This window comes from Podarcis muralis, chromosome 6, assembly GCF_964188315.1.
Source record: "Podarcis muralis chromosome 6, rPodMur119.hap1.1, whole genome shotgun sequence".
Taxonomy (NCBI): Eukaryota; Metazoa; Chordata; class Lepidosauria; order Squamata; family Lacertidae; genus Podarcis; species Podarcis muralis.
Window position 1 is genome coordinate 1,894,287 of NC_135660.1, and position 24,418 is coordinate 1,918,704.

General features: G+C 46.7%; 1 protein-coding gene across 4 annotated transcripts in view; it reads right to left on the minus strand.

Moving 5' to 3' along the window:
• Nucleotides 1–24,418, minus strand: part of IL1RAP (interleukin 1 receptor accessory protein) — a 91,974-nt gene that overhangs the window by 37,639 nt on the left and 29,917 nt on the right. For 3 of the 4 annotated variants that reach the window (XM_028731822.2, XM_028731824.2, XM_028731828.2), the window contains exons 3-7: nucleotides 21,325–21,392; nucleotides 12,995–13,280; nucleotides 10,745–10,937; nucleotides 6,126–6,291; nucleotides 1,888–1,959 (exon numbers count right to left, since the gene is read on the minus strand). In XM_028731822.2, coding sequence (XP_028587655.2) covers nucleotides 1,888–1,959; nucleotides 6,126–6,291; nucleotides 10,745–10,937; nucleotides 12,995–13,280; nucleotides 21,325–21,391 — 784 coding nt within the window. In that variant the 5' untranslated portion in view covers nucleotide 21,392. The remainder of the gene's footprint in view (nucleotides 1–1,887; nucleotides 1,960–6,125; nucleotides 6,292–10,744; nucleotides 10,938–12,994; nucleotides 13,281–21,324; nucleotides 21,393–24,418) is intronic. The other variant, XM_028731827.2, reaches the window with a different exon arrangement.

A 24,418-nucleotide genomic window follows, 5' to 3' on the forward strand; every position in this document is an offset into this window, starting at 1 on the left:
ATGATCTGGGTGGAACTGGGCGGATTTGTCTGCCGCAGGGTAGGGGCAGACCTGGGTTGCCCTAGATCAGGGCTCAGCAACCTTTTGCAACCGTAGGCCGGTCCACCGTCCCTCAGACTTTGTGGGGGGATGGACTATTTTTTTTTGGGGGGGGAATGAACCTATGCCCCACAAATAACCCAGAGATGCATTTTGTCACCTGTGAATAAGACTGTTGTGTCTTCATTCTTTTAGGAGGGATCAAAGGGGTCTTACCAGGGATAATAGAACGTATCCCAATCTGGGGAAGCCAGACTGAATTGCTTGTTATCTTAAGAGAGTCTAACGAGTCTGCAACCAGCTTATAATAATAATAATAATAATAATAATAATAATAATAATATCTTTATTGTCATTGCCCCCTCTCGGGGACAACGAAATTACTTGGCTGCTCCATCCACCCAGGTAGGGTGCTGTGGATTCTTGCTGTGTAATAGGGGAATACACTCTGCTATATGAAGACGCTTGCTAGCGCAAGTTAGGAAGGATAATAGTAATCAATAGATCCTCTCCTGTTACCCACAACATCCCCACACTTTTAGGGAGCAGAAATGAGCCCACCGTATAAAGGTGACATTTAGATTTGTTGCTCCATCCTCCATTGCAGTAGTCCAAGTGTCCAAATAGTCACAGAACATTTCAGGATTTGGGCCTGATTGAACTCTTGAGTCGTGATTCGCAGCTTGGAATTCGCAAACTTGGCCCTCCAGCTGTTTTGGGACTACAATTCCCATCTTCCCTGACCACTGGTCCTGTTAGCTAGGGATGATGGGAGTTGTAGTCCCAAAACAGCTGGAGGGCCAAGTCTGGCCATCACTGATATAAGCAGTTGCTCTGCCCCTGTTTCCCAGTTATGTAGTTCAATAAAGGTTCTTGCTGTTATCGCTGTGTCTTGCCTCATGGGAACCCACCTATACCTCACTGGTGATGAAGGTGGGATGCTAGGCTAGGTTATCTCCCACTTGGACTACTGCAGTGCGCTCTACGTGGGGCTACCTTTGAAGGTGACTCGGAAACTGCAATTACAGTGGTATCTCGGGTTACATTTGCTTCAGGTTACAGACTTCGCTAATCCAGAAATAGTGCTTCAGGTTAAGAATTTTGCTTCAGGATGAGAACAGAAATCGTGCTCTGGCAGTGCTGCAGCAGCAGGAGGCCCCATTAGCTAAAGTGGTGCTTCAGGTTAAGAACAGTTTCAGGTTAAGAATGGACCTCTAGAAGAAATTAAGTACTTAACCCGAGGTACCACTGTAATCCAGAATGCGGCAGCTAGACTGGTGACTAGGAGTGGCCGCAGAGACCATATAACACCGGTCTTGAAAGATCTTCATTGGCTCCCAGTACATTTCCGAGCACAATTCAAAGTGTTGGTGCTGATAATAAAATTATTATTATTATTATTATTATTATTATTATTATTATTATTATTCAGCACCAGCTAGCTTCTATGAGCTGAAATCACAGCTGGGGAACCATCGCCTCAGCTGAGATGAAATCACTGACTGCAGCCACAAGGCAGATCACACAGAGTGAATGTCATAGCCACCCAGGGCCACACTGAGGACTTTGACACCATGGGACCATACCACCCGACTGGACTTCTTCCTCCAATAAGGTGACTCCACCTTCACTTCACCTTCCACTCTGCAGAGTGGAATCAACTGTAGAATCATTTTGCGATTCTAATGCCTGACTCCGTCCAAGGCAGCTTCCTAAGCAGCGCAGTCAAGCCAGAAGCGATTTGAAAGCTTCTCCGCAGTCAACGCCTTGTTTCAAACATGCGGAAGACACACATTTCAACTGGCAGATTTCGGACTGAGAGGACGGGCAGCTGCTGGCAGACCTTACCTGGTGTGAGTTCATAACCGACTTGCTTATTTGGAGAGATGATTGTCGGAACCGTTGCCTTGTCTGGAGGCCCTGCCGACAGAATAGGAACATGATTATTTACTTGTCCTGCACCCTAGGGAAGGTTACAGCATCAAAACACAATATTAAAAATAAATAAAGCAAGGAAATGGTGGGTCCTGAAAACATGCAGCTCCCGTGTCAGAAGCATAGCTGTCAACTTACAGATTTGAAAATAAGGGACCAGCAGCCCCGAAAATAAGGGATCAGTAGCCAAAATAAGGGATTTTCCGGGCTCATGTATGTTCAACTTCTGAGCCCCTCCGAGCAAAAGGCAGAAAACCCAGCCAGCAGCCAAACGAAGCCTCAAGCAGTGGTTCCCACAGCGCAGCAACCCAGCAAAGGGGATGCAGCAAGGAAAACCACCGTCACCTCTCCGCTGGGAAGCGCTGAGCAAAGGCGAGTCCCCAGGCAACGCGGCCGATTTGATCGGCACAAGGCATGCAAGCTCCACCCCCCAGTCGTTCTTAGACTCCTTATTGGGTGAGCAACACAGCCAAGCAACCCAGTTGGAGCCTCCCTCCTCGCTGGCCGGCAGGGAGGGAGGGAGAGGAGCTGCTTCCTTTGAAACCCAGGAAATTTAAGGGACTTCATCAATAAGGGACAGCAGCGGGACACGGCGCCGGGATAAGGGACTTTCCCGCCAAATAAGGGACAGTTGACAGCTTTGGTCAGAAGTCAGGTCTTCAGCATCTTCTGGAAGCCGTGCAATGAAGGTGCCTCTGTGGAGAGGAAGTCCCACAGCTTTGGGGCTGCCACGGAGAAAGCCCTCTCCCCTGGGTCATCTTCACCCCAAACCTCTGAGGGCTACCAAGAGGGCCCCTTTCATCAATCTCAGCACCCAAGAGGGTCCGTAGGGAAAAAGGCAGCCTCTCAAGTGTTTGGGGCCTGATTCGTAGAATGGGATGGAACGAAGGGGAAAGTTTGTTTGGCATGGGTTTCTTTGCAGGAAAATTAAAATGTACTTCTTGAGTTTCTGCAGACCTTGAAGGAGCCGCTTGGAGCAAAGGCTGGATTCTGTGCCCCAAGGGAACAATCGCTAGGCTGTCCAGCCTCGAGCCTCAAGACTGTCTCTAAGATACACTCAGGCATCAGCCCACCACGAATGGCTCTGGCAGGCAGAAACTCAGAAAACACGTGTGCCTTTAAGAACTGCCTGAGGCATTTCTCAGCACATCTCTCAGCATCCTGCAACATCTGAATGAACTTTCTGAGGGCAAGAACTGCTCCACAGTGGAACGGATTCCCTTGGAAGGAGGTGGACTCTCCTTCCATGGAGGCTGTTGAGCAGAGGTTGGATTATTCAGCTGCGATTCGTGCACTGCAGGGGGTTCAACTAGCGTATTTTTTGCTCCATAAGACGCACCTAGTTTTTAGAGGAGGAAAGCAAGAGAAAAGCTCCCTGTCCCAATTTGACAGAGCGCACGAGGGAGAAAGGTCCCCCTCCGCGCTGGCTCCTGGCTGCTCTCATGAAAGTCACAGAGCCTCTCGGATGCAGGGAACTCTAAAGAGTGTTCTAAAGCCCTCTTCCCCCACCTCACCTCTCCCCACTCCCTCGCACGGGCGGGGGATGCTCGCACGGGCGCCATTAGGATGCTTGCACGGGCAACGTGCCACTCCCCCGCTGCTCCGGGAACCAAAGTCCCCAGCTCCGCCACTGCCAGGGACCACACATTGGCTCCATAAGACGCACAGACATTTCCCCTTACTTTTTAGGAGGAAAAACGTGCGTCTTATGGAGCGAAAAATATGGTAGGTGTCCCTTGGCAGGGGCATAGGAAGGGGGGCAGTGGGGGGCGGTGGGTCCTGGGTGGCATCCATGAGGGGGATGACAAAATCCTTTTGGGGCGCTGCTCACCATGCCGATCGCCCCCCTGGACGCCGATCGTCATGCCAATCACCCCCAATGGGCGCCAATCGTCCCCCTGAGTGCACAGCATGTGCGCTGCTCCAGGGGCCCGAGCGGCTAGCTCCGCCACTGTCCCTTGGGTTCCTTCCAACTCTACAATTCTATGAAATATCCAACTATCTTGTCAGCGCAAGGATTTGTGGTTGTGCATGGGAAACTCCCCTCCTCTCCCCACCATGCACCCCCTCCCAAATCTCTTCTGGGGGTTCCCTGAACCCTCCAGAACAGATCTGGGAAGCAGCAGGAAAGTGCTTAAATTCCTGCAGCGGTGGAAGAAGTTAGTTCCGCACCAGATATAATGCTTTTCCTCCGTTATCATGGAAGTTTTCAAACGTGGCCCAGCTCACTCTCCAAAAATTGCAACCTCTGCAAAGCGCAGGTGTTTTTAAGCATCCTGTCATGCTTCAGGGCTTGGATGAAGCAGATATTTGTAATGACATGGATTTGACAAGCCTGCTCTCCTGGTGACAGGCAGCTGCACAGAGCAAAGCACTCTTGAGCTCAGGGGACAGAAGAGGAAGGAGAAGGTGCTTCCAAGAGAGGACGCCAGGACACAAATCCCACCCCAGCAGCTCAAAATGTGGGTCATTTTCTTAGGAAACTTTTTTTTTTAAAAAAAGCAATGCTTTCTGCTTTTGTCTTGTTTTTCCAAAAGCCATTTTCATGGTGCCCTGAAAGAACCTCCTGTGGCTCTTACAAGAAATCTCAGGGCAACCACAACACCTCTTCTTTGTTCTTGTCAGTGACAGTATTTATTCGGATAGTGGTATCACTGGGTCTGTTCCTTTAGAATCACAGAATTATAGAGCTGAAAGGGACCCCAAGTGCCATCTAGACCAACCCCCTGCAATGCAGCAATCACAACGAAAGAGTCCCTGACACATGGCCATCCCACCTCTGCTTACAAACCTCCAGTGAATGAGAGTCCACAACTTCCTGAGGGAGTTTGTTCCACTGTCAAACAGCTCTTACCACCAGAAAGTTCCCTCTGAAGTTTAGTCGGAATCTCCTTTCTTGTAACCTGAAGCCATGGGTTCGAGGCCTCCCCTCCAGAGCAGGAGAAAACAAGCTTGCCCCATCTTCCATGGGAAAGTTATTTAGCTATATCTCCTGTGTGTCTCCTCTTCTCCAGGTGAAACATATCCAGCTCCTTCAACCATTCCTCATCAGGCTTGGTTTCCAGACCATTAATCATCTTGGTTGCCCTCCTTTGCACACATTCCAGCTTGTCAACATCCTTCTTACATCGTGGCAACCAGAACTGGACACTGGACTCCGGGTGTGGTCTGACCAAGGTGGAATAGAGCGGGACTATGACTTCTCTTGATCTGGGGGGGGGGTGTCCCTATCCTGAGGAATTTACAATCTGGGTTTAGCTATGGGATGGGTAGATGACAAAACAAGTCAGTTCCCAAAGGCCTGTCAGAATGGAGGACAGCAAGGAGGGAACCAGCCTAACTGAGGTCCAGCGCCAGGGCCTTCTGGCAGTTCCTTCGCTGCGGGAAGCCAAGTTACAGTGAACCAGGCAGAGGGCCTTCTTGGTAGTGGCACCCGCCCTGTGGTACGCCCTCCACAGGCGCAGGTCAATTCTGTGTCCAGGGCAGCTGTCTACCAGCTCCATCTAGTACGCAGGATGAGACCCTCCCTGCCCGCAGACTGTCTTACCGGAGTGGTGCAGAGTGGGGCTACCTTTGAAGGTGACCCGGAAACTGCAACTAATCCAGAATGCAGCAGCTAGACTGGTGACTGGGAGCAGCCGCTGGGACCACATAACACTGGTCTTGAAAGACCTACATTGGCTCCCAGTACATTTCCAAGCACAATTCAAAGTGTTGGTGCTGACCTTGAAAGCCCTAAACGGCCTCAGCCCAGTATACCTGAAGGAGCGTCTCCACCCCCATCGTTCTGCCTGGACACTGAGGTCCAGCTCCGAAGGCCTTCTGGCAGGGAACCAGACAGAGGGCCTTCTCGGTGGTGGCGCAACAATAATAATTAACTTCCCTAGGCAGGGAGTTCCAAAGTTGCCTGGGAGCAGCCACCACCAAGAAGGCCCTCTCACCATGTCCTCACCAAGCATCCTTGTGCGGGTGGCAGGGCTGAGAGAAGGGGCTCCCCCCCCCTGAAGATCTCGGAGCCCAGGCAGGTCCATATGGGGAAATGTGATAGCTTGGGCCTGAGCCGCCCAGGGCTTTATGAGCTGGAAACCAGATGCACATCAATAATCACTCAGTTGACGTCGTGGCTCCCCTTGTCCCTCGATTCTCCTTACCTACCACCTTGACCCTCAAAGTCCGTGTGAGGTTGAAATCCCGGCCGTTCTCCTTGTAGCTCACGACACAGGTGTAGTCGGCCTGGTACGCCTCGCGGACGAAGCCAAAGGTCAGGTTGATGCCTCTGGGGTATCGCTCGTTGAAATTATCCATGAGTTTGCAGTTCTGCAGGAAATGGGGATAACACACATTCACTCACATCCTCTGCATGCAGAAGAGGCACATCTGCTAAGCACACAAGATGGACATCCTCTGAGAAGAGGAAGGTTGGAACCCAGGACCCGGAAGCAGCACTGGCTCAACACCGGGCAGCCCCTAGCCGGAAACTCACGATTTCAGAAGCTGTCATCTCCATTTGTAACATTTTGCCACCAAAACTGCGAAAACTAAGAATATAGGAAGAGTGTGACGGATCAGGCCAATGGTCCATCTAGTTCAGCATCCTTTCCTGATGTTACCCAACCAGATGTTTGACCAAAGTGCGGGAGGCAGTGGAAGACAGGAGGGCCTGGCGTGCTCTGGTCCAGGGGGTCACAAAGAGGCAGACACGACTAAACGACTAAACAACAACCCACAATTCAGACACAGCAAGATTGGGACTAGATGGGCCATGGGCCTGATCCAGCAGGACTCTCCTTACGTTCTCATGCTTGTTATGTTCTTTGCATACTCTGTAATTGTGATTTCCTGAGAATTTCTCTCCGCCTTTTGAAACGAGCAAGAGCAGGAAAAGGCACACGCTAAAATTAATCTGCAACTCCAGATGGGAATCGCCAGATGTGACGATCACACATGTGGGTTTTTCACTGCACATAGGGATGGACAGGAATCTATTTTCATCCCTCTTCTTCCAGTCTTAGATTTTGTTCCTCACATCTTCACGCTGCAATTTTTTTTGCAATTAGAAAAAAATAAAAGACCTCACTAAAGTTTGGAGCATTTTAGTGGACATTGCTCTGAGCATGGGGGGGGGGAGGGGTGGCAAGTAGTATAATGCATTTTTGAGGGATGCGGGTGGCACTGTGGGTTAAACCACAGAGCCTAGGACTTGCCGATCAGAAGGTCGGCAGTTCGAATCCCCACGACAGGGTGAGCTCCCGTTGCTCGGTCCTTGCTCCTGCCAACCTGGCAGTTCGAAAGCACATCAAAGTGCAAGTAGATAAATAGGTACCACTCTGGTGGGAAGGTAAACGGCGTTTCTGTGCGCTGCTCTGGTTCACCAGAAGTGGCTTAGTCATGCTGGCCACATGACCCGGAAGCTGTACGCCAGCTCCCTTGGCCAATAAAGCGAGATGAGCGCCGCAACCCCAGTCGGCCACAACTGGACCTAATGGTCAGGGGTCCCTTTACCCTTTACCTATAATGCATTTTGGCATACATGCATTCCATATAATTTTGCATACACACCCTCCCCCCCCCCCAACAAAAACATTTTAAAATATATTTCTGGTTGGAGCACTACATTGCAAAATTCACAGAACTGTGAAGAACTGTGGAGGCAGAGCAAATTCATAAGGGCCAGTAGGCTTCAATAAGGTTAGACTCATCCACAAATTTGTCAAATCCTCTTTCAAAGCCATTTTTGTTGGTCGTCAACACTGCGTTCCTGCAGGATGGAGTTCCACAGTTTAACTGCACACTCTGTGAAGGGTTTTCTTTCATCTTCTCTGAGTCTTCTGAGGTTCATTGCATGTCCAGGAGTTCTAGCGTTAAGGGACTAGAGAAGAGAAAGTGTCAATTGTCAAGGTGCCCAACATATTCTCAAATGGCACGATGGCAGGGAGGCGGAAACAGAGTTGCTGTGCGGTAAAAATCTGAGGCTTCTGAGTTTGGCAGCTGAGCTAAGCCACTTCCTTCGTGTGCCATACCTCTTTTTATGGTTCCTTTGAAGGGAGTCAAGAAGGGAGGAAGGGAATAGCTCAGGTGAAGCATCTTCCCGATCACAGAAGGTTGGCAATCCACAATTTTGCAGCAATTATTCCTCTGTGGCCCCTTTCCAGATCACGTCCACCTCCACATGGCAAGGGGAGACAGTGGCAATATACCATTTCTGACGAAGTCTTATTAGCGGGGACGAGCAATCTACCATCTGCAAAAAAAATATTTCCAGAGAGGGTTCGGTTTCATTTTGCTAATTGACGGTCGGGATCTGAATTTTAATGGACTAGCTCCTGCAGCCAAATAAAGGCGATTCTTCTTAGCCCAGAAGAAAAGGGGCATTGATCAAAGGGACAGGAGTCTTCCAGCTCCGCTGCTGGAGCCGTGAATTGCATTTCCACAGAGAGGGCATCTGAGTGTGAAGAGTATTTGGTCTCAGGGAGGTGGTGGGGTGGGGGGTGGGGAGAATGCCCTCCCCTCAGAAGCTGACCCACAGAGCAAAGGATGAGCAAAGCTCTCAATTCGCCGGGATTCAAAACTGCATCTAACAAAATTCCACCTGCAGAATGCTGAAACACAAGTGACTACTGCACCTGATCCTCATTTAAGAATATTTTTTTCTGCTCTTTTTTTCATGCTTTAATCCACTTCTGCTACTCAATGAGCTATAGACAAGGGCCGTTTTGGAATAGATAAGGGAACTGCAGAATTGCATGAAGTTTGGAACCCCTCCCAAACTCCAGAGTGGATTGCAAAACCTGGAACGTATTTCGTGATCCACAAAGGTCGTTAGAGAGCCCCTAAAATAGGATACAAAGTGTGTGTGGGGGGGGTCTCTGGAAGTAGCAGGGGGAGAAAAGCACACCACCTGCTTCTGGCCTCGCAGAACCGCTGGGGGACAAAGCGGCCCCTTCCAAGGGCATGAATGGCTTACTTGCAACTGACCAAGCAAGAGCCTGGAGCGAAACACATTCCTCGCTTTGCATTTGAAGTTTTGCTGCTCTTATCACTTTCAAAGCAATTTCCTTGGGTCAGACATGTTTGTATGTAGGATTCCGAGTTGTCACACGATATCCGATTATGAGTAAATGCCTGGGATCACAGGATCAAGTCCCTCAATTTTGTTCACTCAATTAGAGGAAATAGTTTTAATTGGATTTTGAACAAATGTGCAATTAATTGTTACTGCTTTGAGTTTTGTTGGGATATTATCTTCCTTAGTGGGTCGTGAAAACCACTATTCTGAAAAATGCTCAATCCATAGAGCATGAGACTCAATCTCACGGTTGTGGATTCGAGTCTCACACTGGGCTAAAGGATTCCTGCCTTGCAGGGAGTTGAACTAGATGACTCTTGTGGTCCCTGCCAGCACTATAAGAATTATATGATTCTTACAGGGTCAGGGGCTTTGGGAATGAGTTTATGTAACCAAGGGGGCAGTGGCCCAAAATGGTTTGGGAACCACTGATGAAACCGAAACATGGCTTTTAGAAGTACTGTGAACAGCCCAGCAACATCACAAATAACTTGAGCACTGCTTCAATTGCCTGTGATTGTGAGTTGGCATCTGTCTCGAGAGGCAATGAAGGAGTGAAGTCAAACCACTGGAAAATTGCAGCGTCTGCTGTGGCTGTAGAGACCGATATAGGAGAGACATGTTTTGTTGCAGCTGGGGCAGAAGACGTGCAGTTATGCTGATGCAGATGACGTTTCTTCTCTCTGTGCTCCTCCCAATAGACATTCCTCCTCTGGTCACTGCTGCAGAGGAACAACCCGACTGTCTGTCTCCATGACTGTGATTGTCTGCCAGAGAATTCCCACCTGGCAGGTTGATGCTTCCAACCTTCAGGTCATGTTTGTGGGCATGTTTCGTCCGCCAATGGTTCTGGTGCCGGGAGCCACCTCCCCATAGAGGACTTGGTCCTTGAGGATCTTGCCAACTCCCATTCTGTGGACGTGACCAAGTCAGCAAGACGTCGCTCTGTAGGGAGGGACACAGGTGGTGCTGTGGTCTAAACCACTGAGCCTTTTGGGCTTGCCGATCAGAAGGTCGGCGGTTTGAATCCCCGCAACGGGGTGAGCTCCCGCTGCTCTGTCCCAGCTCCTGCCAACCCAGCAGTTCAAAAGCACACCAGTGCGAGTAGATAAATAGGTACCGCTATGGCGGGAAGGTAGACGACGTTTCCGTGCACTCTGGTTTCCGTCACGGTGTCCTGTTGCGCCAGAAGCGGTTTAGTCCTGCTGGCCACATAACCAGGAAAGCTGTCTGTGGACAAACGCCGGCTCCCTTGGCCTGAAAGTGAGATGAGCGCCACAACCCCATAGTCGCCTTTGACTGGACTTAACCATCCAGAGGTCCTTCACCTTTACCTTACCTAGACGTCACTGAGACAGAAGTGCAAACATGATGGGAATATTTGTTTGGAATCCTGCCCTGCCATCGGATTCCCAAAATCCTCGTGACACAGTCCATGTGGAAGGCATTGAGGCGTCACTCCTGGAAGCTGTGAGTTGCCCATGACTCACTTCCATAAATCAGCGTGCTCAACATGCAGGCCTGGTAGACCTTCATCTTGGTATTGGATAATAGCGTCACATTCTCCCAGACCCTTTTGCAGAAGCGAGCCATTGCTGCAGCTGCCTTGCCAATACGCTTGTCCAGAGCTTCATAAACTTGCAAATGCATACAATCAAAACCCTCTGCAAAATGAAGCCTCCAGCCCCGGGCTTCAGAGCTTACCATATACCACCAGACCTTTGGCTTGGTCCCGGCTGGATAAAACCCTTCCACATCTGGGCAGGTGAGGTTCTTGTTCGTGTAGTCCAGGTACATGAGGACTTCTTCCGGCCTGATGGCCTGGCTGACGCAGGAACCGGGGTCTTTGTCAACGACTTCCAGCGGGAAAGCCACTTTGCTGCAGTAGGTGGTGTTTCTGCATGGAAAGGGAAAAAAAAGAGAGATTTCAAGGTTCCGACCACAAGGTTAAAAGAAGAAAGGTTCACACTCAAAATACAAAAGCACTCACCGGACACCCGAATATCTTTCTTGCATGTGACTGTCGGCTTTTGAACATTTTAGTGTTTTATTGAAGTGAGAACTGAGAGGATGCAGTGATGAGATAGAATTTTTAAAAAGTGTAGCATTGGAAAGGACCCAAAGGATCATTTGGTCCAACCCGTGGGGTGGGGTGGTGCAAAGAGAGAAGGTGGTTGAAAGAATAATTCCTGAATTCCCAATTTGACTCATGAGAGCTTTCTTTCTGGTGGCAATTTTCTTTTTAGACCTATATTATAATTATATTTTATCCTGGCATTCTACCTTGACGTACTTTTCTCCTGCATCCAATTTGCTTTCGCTTATTTTATGTGCATTTTTTCCCAGAGATTTATCACTGCAATTAAGTTGCTAAAAATGTATAGTTATGATTATTTGCAGCAGCAGCTGTACTGAATGTGGAATTTGTACTTTTATCACGTACAGTATATATATATGGAACCCAAAGGGTGCTCATCAATGGTTCCTCTTCATCCTGGAGAAGAGTGACTAGTGGGGTGCCACAGGGTTCTGTCTTGGGCCCGGTCTTATTCAACATCTTTATCAACGACTTGGATGATGGACTCAAGGGCATCCTGATCAAATTTGCAGATGACACCAAACTGGGAGGAGTGGCTGACACCCCAGAGGACAGGATCACACTTCAAAACGACCTTGACAGATTAGAGAACTGGGCCAAAACAAACAAGATGAACTTTCACAGGGAGAAATGTAAAGTATTGCACTTGGGCAAAAAAAATGAGAGGCACAAATACAAGATGGGGGACACCTGGCTTGAGAGCAGTACATGTGAAAAGAATCTAGGAGTCTTGGTTGACCACAAACTTGACATGAGCCAACAGTGTGACGCGGCAGCTAAAAAAGCCAATGCAATTCTGGGCTGCATCAATAGGAGTATAGCATCTAGATCAAGGGAAGTAATAGTGCCACTGTATTCTGCTCTGGTCAGACCTCACCTGGAGTACTGTGTCCAGTTCTGGGCACCACAGTTCAAGAAGGACACTGACAAACTGGAACGTGTCCAGAGGAGATATGTAAACAGTGTAGAGATTCCTTGAAATACAAAGTAATCTGCAAGCTAAACAAACCAATGTTTGCTTCTTCATATTTATATCTGCCACTATTCCTCACATCTTCTCCCATCACCTCCTGGCAAACAGAAGGGGGAAAAATGGAGGCAGTGAGGGATTCTACTTTCTTGGGCTCCGTGATCACTGCAGATGGTGACAGCAGCCACGAAATTAAAAGACACCTGCTTCTTGGGAGAAAAGCAATGAAAAACCTAGACAGCATCTTAAAAAGCAGAGATATCACCTTGTCAACAAAGGTCCGTATCGTTCAAGCTATGGTTTTCCCAGTAGTGATGCATGGAAGTGAGAGCTGGACCATCAAGAAGGCTGATTGCCAAAGAACTGGTGCTTTTGAATTCTGGTGCTGGAGGAGACTCTTGAGAGTCCCATGGACTGCAAGAAGATCCAACCTCTCCATTCTGAAGGAAATCAGCCCTGTGTGCTCACTGGAAGGACAGATCCTGAAGCGGAGGCTCCAATACTTTGGCCACCTCATGAGAAGAGAAGACTCCCTGGAAAAGACCCTGATGCTGGGAAAGATGGAGGGCACAAGGAGAAGGGGACGACAGAGGATGAGATGGTGGGACAGTGTTCTCGAAGCTACTGACATGAGTTTGATCAAACTGCGGGAGGCAGTGGAAGACAGGAGTGCCTGGCGTGCTCTGGTCCAGGGGGTCACAAAGAGGCGGACACGACTAAACGGCTAAACAATTTCCTCTCAAGCAGAACACAAAGCGGCTGTGACCATTTCCAAACAATCGTAGAAAACGGCAAGAAAGATTATTGGATGACCCAAACACCTTCATCCTTCCAACCTTAAAACCCCGCCCTACAAGCATGGCCCCCTCTCCATCGGCTTCCTTACCTGAGCATGCAGGTGTAGTTCCCGGTGTCGTTGAGCAGAGCGGGGCGGAACCAAAGGGTGTCCTTCTCCTTGCTGATGTGGTTGTCCGGGAGGCGGAAATTGATGGGCTCCTCGATGTCCTGGCCTCGCCCAATCCAGTACCAGATCAGGGTGAGGCCCGCAGAGTGGGCGGTGCTGTAGTTGTACTTCAGGAAGGCTTCGAAGAGAGGACACTTGATTTTGGCCGGCTCTCCGTTGTAGACCGGCTTGTGCTTCATGGTGTCCACGCCCCAGTCGTCGCAGCGCTCTAGGGGGGACAGGGAGAGAAATTTGCAGTCACTGGCACTCAGCTTAACCTGCCTGACAGGGTTGTTGTGAAGGTAACTGGAGAAAGAACGCTGCTTGCCAAATTGCTGGGATAAAAATATAATTTTTTAAAAGGATACTTGCAAAACCATATTGAAAAATCAGAACTCCTATTAAAATAAACAAGTTCCGTTTTAAATACTGAAATACTAAATAAGATGGATAACAATGTATAATAGAAAAAGAAGCACGAAATTAGGTTAAAGGTGTGTGAAAGAAAGTAATAGAAGTGGAAAGAAATTGCAATTGAGTGGATTGGAAGTCTAACACAAAGGTGGGATGAGGGGTGGTGTGTAATATGTGTGTATTAATGCTGAATTTTTTTAACAATAAAAACTTTAAAAAATATATATACCGTATTTTTTGCTCTATAAGACTCACTTTTTCCCTCCTAAAAAGTAAGGGGAAATGTGTGTGCGTCTTATGGAGCGAATGCAGGCTGTGCAGCTATCCCAGAAGCCAGAACAGCAAGAGGGATTGCTGCTTTCACTGCGCAGCGATCCCTCTTGCTGTTCTGGCTTCTGAGATTCAGAATATTTTTTTTCTTGTTTTCCTCCTCCAAAAATTAGGTGCGTCTTGTGGTCTGGTGCATCTTATAGAGCAAAAAATATGGTATATAATTTTTTATTATGCAACTTTCAGGACCCTTCCATGAAGATGACTGGGTGCAGGGTTCTTTCTCACCCCTTACATGCTTACAAAGCTGAAGTATAGAATCATTGAATTTTAGAGTTGAAAGGGAGCATGAGGGTCATCTAGTCCAACCCCCTGAAACACAAGAATCGTTTGCCCAACGAGGGGCTCAAACCCATGACCTTGAGATTAAAATTCTCACACTCAACCAACTAATGCTAATCAGTTTTTGTATGATAATTTCAGGATGTTTTAAAATACTGTTGAAATAAATTGCAGGAGTCGTGTTGGTCTGACGCAGTCGAAATAAATAAAATTTAAAAATTGTCCAGTAGCACCTTAGAGGCCAACTAAGTATGTTTTGGGTATAAGCTTTTGTGTGCATGCACACTTCTTCAGATACACTGAAACAGAAGTCACCAGACCCTTCTATATAGTGGGAGAGTGGGGTGGGGTTTTAGGAGATGGGTGATTGACTCAGTGGGTATGGTCAACCTGTTGACGACTGTTAATGACTGCAATTAGTCCTACAGGAAAGTATTTAAAATACTGTTGTATTTTTCTCCCTTGATCTTATTGTTTTTGCTTACTGTAAGGCGCTTTGACAGTTTTTTTCTTAAGCGATCCATCAGTGTGCAAATTTTATTAAACAAAATAATTTTATAAAAATGCATTTAATTTATCGACTATGTAAGTACAGGAACCACATTGAGGCAGAGGGCTCAAACAGCATTCGACTGTTAGCTGAAACACCTTACCCATTACAAAATCAAAATGGTTTAAGCCAAGTGGTACAGAGATTCGGCTGCTTGCTGAGGGGTATAAAACGGCCGTATGTCCGGGGGGAGGAAACAAAATGATCGAAAAAGACGCAGGTCAAAAAAGATTCTGCACATTTTCCTGGGCAGAAATGCTGCTTAGAACCCAATTCTTATTTCCCTCCATTCTTATAATTGCCCCATCCTCAGATTTGCACTGCTAAACCGATTTTCCAATCTGCAAAATAATCTAGCATCCCCAGATTGCTATATTCATACGCAAGAGCCTTTGGGTGAAGGACTTTGTCCAAACATCTCCCAGAAATCAACATAAAGTCAGATCGTGAATTTGGACACTGTGGAACAGCAGGAATCGTTCTGAGATCCGGCAAAACGTCCGGCGGCAGTCGCTGGCTGTAGATTTAATTCCACGTCTAATTTACCGTGGCCGAATGTTGTCTGTCACACTCGGGGAGCATATTTATGCATTCGTCTGGCTTGTCTCTCCCTCCCGGGACTCTCAATTTACATGTTAATAAGTCTTATCTAGCAGAGGTATGGATCTGGGGCACAATGCCAGTCACGGAGCTCCCAGTTCAGAATAGCGCAGGGTCTAATCTTGTTACCAAATGGGAGAACTGAAGCAGGATTCAGAGAAGCATAGAATCATGCCCATTATGGAAAATAAAGTCCGTGCAGTTCTTGACTCTGTCCTGAATCTCCCAACCGTTGGGTGTTTCATTGCGGATGCCCACAAATTCTACAGTTATAAGAAAGGGGGGGGGGGGAGAGAGAGACACATTTTTCTGCCTGCTTTTGTCACACCATGTACAGTGGTACCTCTGGATGCAAATGGGATCCGTTCCGCAGCCCCGTTTGCATCCTGAGTAGAACACAACCAGCAACTGCGCGGGTCACGATTCGCCGCTTCCGCGCATGTGCGTGACATCATTTTGAGCGTCTGCGCATGCGCGAGTGCTGAAATCCGGAAGTAACACATCAGTTACTTCCAGGTCGCTACGGAGCGCAACCTGAAAATATTCATCCTGAAGCTACTTCAACCCGAGGTATGACTGTATAATCCTACACTTTTCTATTTTCATTCAAATCTAGATGAGATGGGCCCTTGGTAGTTCAACCCTTGAATACTCAAGTCACAAAAAGAGATACGGTCAGCCAACAGCAATTTTTGCATCAGAATTTTATTTATTTCTAAGAACAAAATGCACAAAGAGGGATAGTTCGGTCAGTAGAGCATGAGACTCTTAACCTCAGAGTCAGGGGTTCAAGCCCCACATCGGGCAAAAGATTCCTGCGCTGAAGGGGGTTGGACTAGATGACCCTCGTGGTCCCCTCCAACTTTTATGATCCAATGAAAATGTTTCGGACAATCAACTTTGCCATTTCCACAAACTCACAGCGCTTGCTTTGCCATTCTAATAATGATGGTATTTTCTCCCCCTTCCAATTCTTTGTGATCAATATTCTGGCCGCTGCTGTTTCGTAAAGGAATACATTTTTTTGACGGCAATCGTTAGAGGCCATTCAAATCAGAGAATAATTAAAGAGTGGGATGGAGTGAAGGAATACATGAAGAAAAATAAGGTTCCAGAACTGGAATATGAATAGATAATGTGTAAAACGTGCAGGGGTAAGCAAGGAAATAATAAAGGAATCAACTGAATAATTATTAAACTACAAAAACAAGATGGAAGAAGTTAAAAAATATATATTGAGATCACACATGGGTGAAGTGGAGTGGGGGGGTCTAGGGGGATTTATAAAAAAAATTAATATAATATTTCTAATTGCGTTGCATTTATATATAGCAAAGGGAAGTCTATAGCAATTAGGTATATTTTAATCTAGTCAACTATGTACAGTGGTACCTCTGGATGTGAATGGGATCTGTTCCAGAGCCCCGTTTGCATCCTGAAGCAAACACAACCCGCATCTGCGCGTGCAAGACTGAGAGGAGATATGATAATAACAATACAGTCATACCTTGGGTTAAAGTAGCTTCATGTTAAGTATTTCCCAGTTGCGCTCCGTGGTGACCCGGAAGTAACAGAGCGCGTTACTTCTGGATTTCGCCACTTGCACATGTGCAGACGCTCAAAATGACATCATGTGCATGCGCGGCAGCAGCGGAAAGCGACCTGCGCACCTGCAGGCGTGCAGTCGTGTGTTATGTTCTACTCAGGATGCAAGGGAGAAACTGCTAGGAGGAAGGCGCGCTTGGCAAATCCACACCGTGATCAACTCCCACCCAGAAACCAATGTCCCCACTGTGGAAGGATGTGTGGATCCAGAATTGGCCTCCACAGTCACTTACGGACTCATTGTTAAAACCGTGTTTATGGAAGACAATCTTACTCGGCTACCAGGGATCGCCAAAGAAGAAGAAGAAGAACATAGCATTTTGTATAGTATCACAACACTTATACACAAAACCCGCCAACCCAAAAAAACATACATTAAAGCTATACTTTCCCCAAATTCCTAGAGCTCGGCCTCACAAGAATCCCTGCGCTCTCAATTTAAAAAGAAAGGAGTCTTGCAGATGTGAGAAGTCCGCTTCTCGCAGCCTCTTTAATGTCGAGCAAAGAGGCAGAAAAGCACCCGTTGGCTTGGAGCTGGCCTTGGCCCAGCGCCAAGGAGAAATCTGGCTGCGTTTTCCGTTAACACAGAGCGGGTGTTTAACCATTGTGGCCGCCTGCCCAGGGAGGAAGGAAGGAAGGAAGGAAGGAAGGAAGGAAGGAAGGAAGGAAGGAAGGAAATGGGCTCCATGACTCAGCAATGTATGAAGCCGAGGTGACGCGCAGCCCTCAAAGAGATGACTGATTCTGACAGATGCATCTTAAGCCGTCCCACCTTCCCCAGAACTTTTGCACGTCCAAGTTGGCTAACAGTAACCGCCACCTTGGGCAGATTTCACATTAATAAGGGCAGTAGACATCACCTTGCCAACAAAGGTCCGTACAGTTAAAGCCATAGTTTTCCCAGTAGTGATGTATGGAAGTGAGAGCTGGACCATAAAGAAGGCTGATCGCTGAAGAATTGATGCTTTTGAATTCTGGTGCTGGAGGAGACTCTTGAGAGTCCCATGGACTGCAAGAAGATCAAACCTATCCATTCTGAAGGAAATCAGCCCTGAGTGCTCACTGGAAGGACAGATCCTGAAGCTGAGGCTCCAAGACTTTGGCCACCTCCTGAGAAGAGAAGACTCCCTGGAAAAGACCCTGATGTTGGGAAAGATGGAGGGCACCAGGAGAAGGGGACGACAGAGGACGAGATGGTGGGACAGTGTTCACGAAGAGACCAACATGAGTTTGACCAAACTGCGGGAGGCAGTGGAAGACAGGAGTGCCTGGCATGCTCTGGTCCAGGGGGTCACGAAGAGTCGGACACGACTAAACAACAAAAGGGAGCAAGGGAGGGGAGAGGCACCCCTCTGCCCGAGACCATGCTGAAGAGTTGCAGCTGCCAGTCACTGGGTGACTGACATAATACCAGGACTGACATCATCCTAGGCAGCTTCTTGCATTCTTCTCTGCAATCGTTTCCGATTTCTAATGCAAGGATGAATCATACGCAAGGCAGATGGAGCTCATTGTATAGCAGGAAAGATCAAAGCACCCATCCACTCCCCACTCAGGAAACCGTGAAGGAGCAGGAAGGAAAATTCATTCACTTCGTACACTTTCGCCATCCTGAAAGTTTAACATTGCTCAAAGTGTGCAAGGACTCCACGCGTTATGCAAGCTTTATGACACTCTTCAGAATCTCTCGATGTGGAAACGCAGATGGGTACAATTATGGTTGCCCCACGTCCAAAAGGATATTGCAGAGTTGGAAAAAGTTCTGAAAAAGGCAACCAAATTGATCTAGGAGGACAGAGTCACTCCCCTACATATGAAGAAAAGTTGCAGCATTTGGGAGTTTTCTCAAAGAGAAAAGTTGGGACAGAGGCAATGTAATAGAAGTTTATAAAATTATACATGGCATGGCTATTGAGAAGTTTACCTCCCTCTCTCATAACACCAGAACTCGTGGGTGTCCAATGCAGCTGAAGGTTGGAAGATTCAGGACATATAAAAGAAAGGAATTGTTCACATTTTGTTGTTTAGTCGCTTAGTCGTGTCCGCCTCTTCGTGACCCCCTGGACCAGAGCATGCCAGGCACTCCTGTCTTCCACTGCCTCCCGCAGTTTGGTCAAATTCATGCTGTTAGCTTCAAGAACGCTGCCCCACCATCTCGTCCTCTGTCGTCCCCTTCTCCTTGTGCCCTCCATCTTTCCCAACATCAGGGTCTTTTCCAGGGAGTCTTCTCTTCTCATGAGGTGGCCAAAGTCTTGGAGCCTCAGCTTCAGGATCTGTCCTTCCAGTGAGCACTCAGGGCTGATTTCCTTAAGAATGGATACGTTTGATCTTCTTGCAGTCCATGGGACGCTCAAGAGTCTCCTCCAGCACCAAAATTTAAAAGCATCCGTTCTTCGGCGATCGGCCTTCTTTATGGTCCAGCTCTCACTTCCATACATCACTACTGGGAAAACCAGAGCTTTAACTATGCAATGCAATGCTCCCAATGCAATGCTGGGAAAGATGGAGGGCACAAGGAGAAGGGGGCGACAGAGGACGAGATGGTTGGATAGTGTTTTCGAGGTTACCAGCATGAGTTTGACCAAACTGCGGGAGGTAGTGGAGGACAGAGGTGCCTGGCGTGCTCTGGTCCATGGGGTCACGAAGAGTCGGACACGACTAAATGACTAAACAACAACAACAAGTTTCTTCTGGGTATAAGCTTTTGTGTGCATGCACATTTCTTCACGCACATGAAAGCTTATACCCAGAACAAACTTAGTTGGTCTCTAAGGTGCTACTGGACAATTTTTTATTTTTTATTTATTTATTTTGACTGTGTCAGACCAACACGGCTACCTACCTGAAACTTGCATTGCAGGGCACTGAACTGGATGACCATTGGTTGTCCCTTCTAACTCTACAGTTTTATGATTCTATCCTTAGAATTTTGCACTTATCTGAATTTTGCAATGCAGTTTCCTAAACAGCATTTTAATAATGCATATTTTGCAGGGAAAGTGTGCACAGAAATGAAGATAATCATAGAAATAACATACATACAGAAATTGCTTACAAATACATTAGTCAAGACCACATGCAAATATATGTTTAACAAAGAAAAATTCACACTAAAATGCCAATGTGTTTTCCCCCTCCCCAATTGCAAATTGTTGCGAAATGTGGAGAATGAATGAATTTAGGACCGGAAACTTGAGAAATGAAGAGACCTAAGATTGACAGGACCTGCCATCCCTAATCCAAGCTGCAGCAAACCTCTTCCAAAGATTATCAGGCCATGAGGAGAGCAAAGAGTATCATTGAGAGAGAATAAGTCCATTTCTCTTGGACTCCCAGAGACCCATCAGTAGGAAGCCAGAATCACTCAGGACCTGGGAATCCCCAGTTGATTCCTCCTGACTGTGACAAATGGGCCTGTCAGCGGCTCTGGCTAATTGCATGCCAACATGTTCATCTCACTCTGCTCTGGGCTCATCTGCTTCCCTCAAGGGAGCCCTTGGGCGACAGAGCCCCGAACCACCGCCCCGCTTTGCAAAAGAGGGGGGGGGGCAACTTCGCCTTGCGCGAATTGAGGGGGCTGCATCTCTCAGTTAGGCACTCGGCTTCCGTCCTGGGCTTCACGTTTGCACACTCAGCGCCCTCCTGGCCTTTGGCAACAGGAGGGGGGGTTCTTCTCTGCATCACTGTGGGACAGCCTGGGTCCTTTGCCTCTGTCCATGCTCAGAGGAGCAGCTCTCGGGATCCCAGATGCCAGGCATGTCTGATTCCCAAGAGACTGCCATCTACTTACAGTATAAAAATACTGGCTGTGATCTACTCATTGTCAAAGCTGGGGAGATAAAGTTGGGGGAGGCAAAGTTGTTGAGCATTTTTTTTTTTTTGGGGGGGGGGGTAGATATCAACCAGTATCCCGCGATCCTGGTTGATATCTAAGAGTCCGTGACCAGAAGGAGGAGGAGTATCAGGAAGAGTGGATTCAATTTAATGATTATTTAGTTAAATATGTTAAGTTAAATTAACTGAAAACAGCTTGCAGATACTTCATTGGCTTAGGATTTTATTTATGTTAAGTGATGAATTAATATGCTTAATTTCATAATGTGAAGATCTAAGGATGTTAATGTTTAAGTTACATTTTATAAGAACGGTGATTTGGAAAACTGTTAAAAGTATATGCAATGAAATTCAACCAAGGGGGGAGCGAGGAAGTCACTTAACAATGTCAATAAGTGTAATTTTCAATAAGGCTATGATTTATGTTTGTTTGTCATATGTGTGTGTTTGTTTATAATGTTGTGAAAACCAATAAAAAAAATTGAAGCAAGAAAAAGGACCCTGCGATCAACCAGGATCAGCCACGGACGCCATGCAATCGACCGGCAGATCGTGAATGACTGGTTGGACATGCCTGCCAGATACTTATTTTGCATTTTCCAGGGAAGCTCCACCTGTAGCTTCCTGCCCAAGGCCAAAGTGGGATGGGGTCACTCACCAGAGGGGCTGCCAAGGTCAAGGGCGCAGAGCCAAAGAGCTACCAGCAGGAGGCAGCGGACCTTCATCCTGCAGGGACAGAAAAACAACCACAGGGGACAGAATGGTTATTTCGGCTATTTTGTTGTTGTTGTTGATGATGTTCTTATACTTATAACCCACCTTTCCCCTGACAGGACTCAAGGCAGCTGACACATAAAAATAAGAACCACTAAAAACATAGAAAACCCAATCATTAAAATACAATTCAGCATTGATGGAGTTAAAAGCTGTATACCAGGCATCCCCAAACTCAGCCCTCTAGCTGTATTGGGACTATAACTCCCATCATCCCTAGCTAACGGGACCAGTGGTCAGGGATGATGGGGATTGTAGTCCCAAAACAGCTGGAGGGCCGGGTTTGGGGATGCCTGCTATATACCATCTCTTTTAAAACATAGCAATAATTATAATAAATATAACACTACAACAGAGACATCACCTTGCCAACAAAGGTCCATATAGTTAAAGCTATGGTTTTCCCAGTAGTGATGTATGGAAGTGAGAGCTGGACCATAAAGAAGGCTGATCGCCGAAGAATGGATGCTTTTGAATTATGGTGCTGGAGGAGACTCTTGAGAGTCCCATGGACTGCAAGAAGATCAGACCTCTCCATTCTGAAGGAAATCAGCCCTGAGTGCTCACTGGAAGGACAGATCCTGAAGCTGAGGCTCCAAGACTTTGGCCACCTCATGAGAAGACAAGACTCCCTGGAAAAGACCCTGATGTTGGGAAAGATGGAGGGCACAAGGAGAAGGGGATGACAGAGGACGAGATGGTGGGACAGTGTTCTCGAAGCTACCAGCATGAGTTTGACCAAACTTGCGGGAGGCAGTGGAAGAGAGGGGTGCCTGGCGTGCTCTGGTCCAGGGGGGCACAAAGAGTTGGACACAATTAAACGACTAAACAACAACAACAACAAACACTACAACAGGCCCCAATTGGCTTTTTTAAATAGTGTATTTATAGAGCAGCATCAATGCACCTGGTGTAGTCTAAAGGCAAGGCAGGCAGGTCCCTGACCCAAGAAACAGGTACCGACAATTTAAAAATCATAATTAAAAACAGTTCAAACAGAAAATCCCTGCCCAGGCTGGGCCACAGCTGAGACTCCAGCCAAAGCTGATAAAAGGCACTTCTAGCCACAGAGGCCACCTGAGCCTCAAGTGATAATGATGGCTGCATAAGAAGGTCAGAAGAGGCTGCTGGAACAGGCCCATGGCCCATCTAGTCCGGCATCATCTTCTCACAGTAAACCTGAAGGAGCGTCTCCACCCCCATCGTTCTGCTCGGACGCTGAGGTCCAGCACCGAGGGTCCTCTGGCGGTTCCCTCATTGCAAGAAATGAGGTCGCAGGGAACCAGGCAGGGGGCCTTCTCAGTGGTGGCGCCCTCCCTGTGGAACGTCCTCCCTTCAGATGTCAAAGAGAAAAACAACTACCAGACTTTTAGAAGACATCTGAAGGCAGCCCTGTTTAGGGAAGTTTTTAATGCTTGATGCATTACTGTATTTTAATATTTTGTTGGAAGCCGCCCAGAGTGGCTGGGGAAACCCAACCAGATGGGCAAAGTATAAATAACAAATTATTATTATTATTATTATTATTATTATTATTATTATTATTATTATTACAGATGCCTGTGGGAAACCAGCAAGCAAGATTCGAGAGCAACAGCAACACTCTCTCCTCCTGTGGTTTCCACAAACTTTCATTTTGTTTTCATTTACTGTATTTCATTTATCGAATTTATATACCCAGAGGTTATAGGTTACATGAGATTCAGAAGCACTGTTGCCTCTAAATGTGGAGGCGCAGAGCACAGCCACCGTGTCCAGTAGCCATTGACAGGCCTCTCCTACTCCATAAATTTGCCCAGACTTCCTTTAAAGCCATCTAGTTTGGTGACCACTTCCTGTGGGAGGGAGTTCCACAGGTTAACTAGAGAGTTCTAGTGGAAAGGGAGAAAAACCTCCATGCCATTTAAAGGCTTTCTGGGAAACGATATATAACGAGTTAAAGAAAATGTTTAAAAACACTTTTGTTAAAAGAAACCAGAAGCCTTTTTACTGGGTATAGTAGGCGAAGACATCCCAAGAAAAGATAAAAGACTGTTCATGTACGCAGCAACTGCGGCAAGAATTCTTTTAGCCCCAAAATGGAAACAAGAAGAAGTACCAATGACAGAAGAGGGGCAGATGAAGATGATGATGATGATGATAATAATAATAATAATAATTTTTTATTTATACTCCACCCTTCCCAGTTCAAAAACCCAGCTCAGGGTCGCTAACAACAAATTTAAAACACTTTAAAACACTTAATTATAAAAGCAGCATAAAATACAGTATAAAAACATGAATAACAATTATGGACTTTGCGGAACTGGAAAACCAGGAAAACTCCACAACCAGCAAGATCAAGTATTCCAAAAAGACTGGAGTAAATTTACACAATATTTGAAAGATCATTGTAAGCAATTAACAACACTAGTAGGGTTAGCCGAAGACTTGTAACGAGAATTTTTTTGTACCTTTCTACATTTATTTAAATTTTGAGGTATTTTGTGATGAGTTTTATTAGAACTGGAAAAAATATAAGATGCTGTGATATAAAGGTTAACTTTGAAAGCCAAGAGGCGGGAGGGAAGGAAGTTGATAGGCTCGAAAGAGGCAAAGAGGTTAAGTGGATAATAATGATGTGATTATACATCTTGAAATGGAAAATTATTAAAAAATATTTTTAAAAAAGAAAAAGAAAAACCTCCATGCCATTCATGTGGGGAAAACCTATGCACATGAGCTGGAATGTGCCATTCATTCCAGGACCCCTAGCAGCACTTTTCATGCACCTTTTGTTTTTGTTTTTAATTAAATTTTTATTGAAGTTTTAACAAACACCATAACAAAAAAAGAAAAGAAAAAAGAGGAAAAAAAGCAAAAAGGCATAACATACAAATACAAAAGATAAAACACGTATAACCTCAATTTTTACTTTCTTTAAGCTTACTTTCACGACTTCCTCATACCTTCCCTTTCTGTATTCTAATTTCCGATTC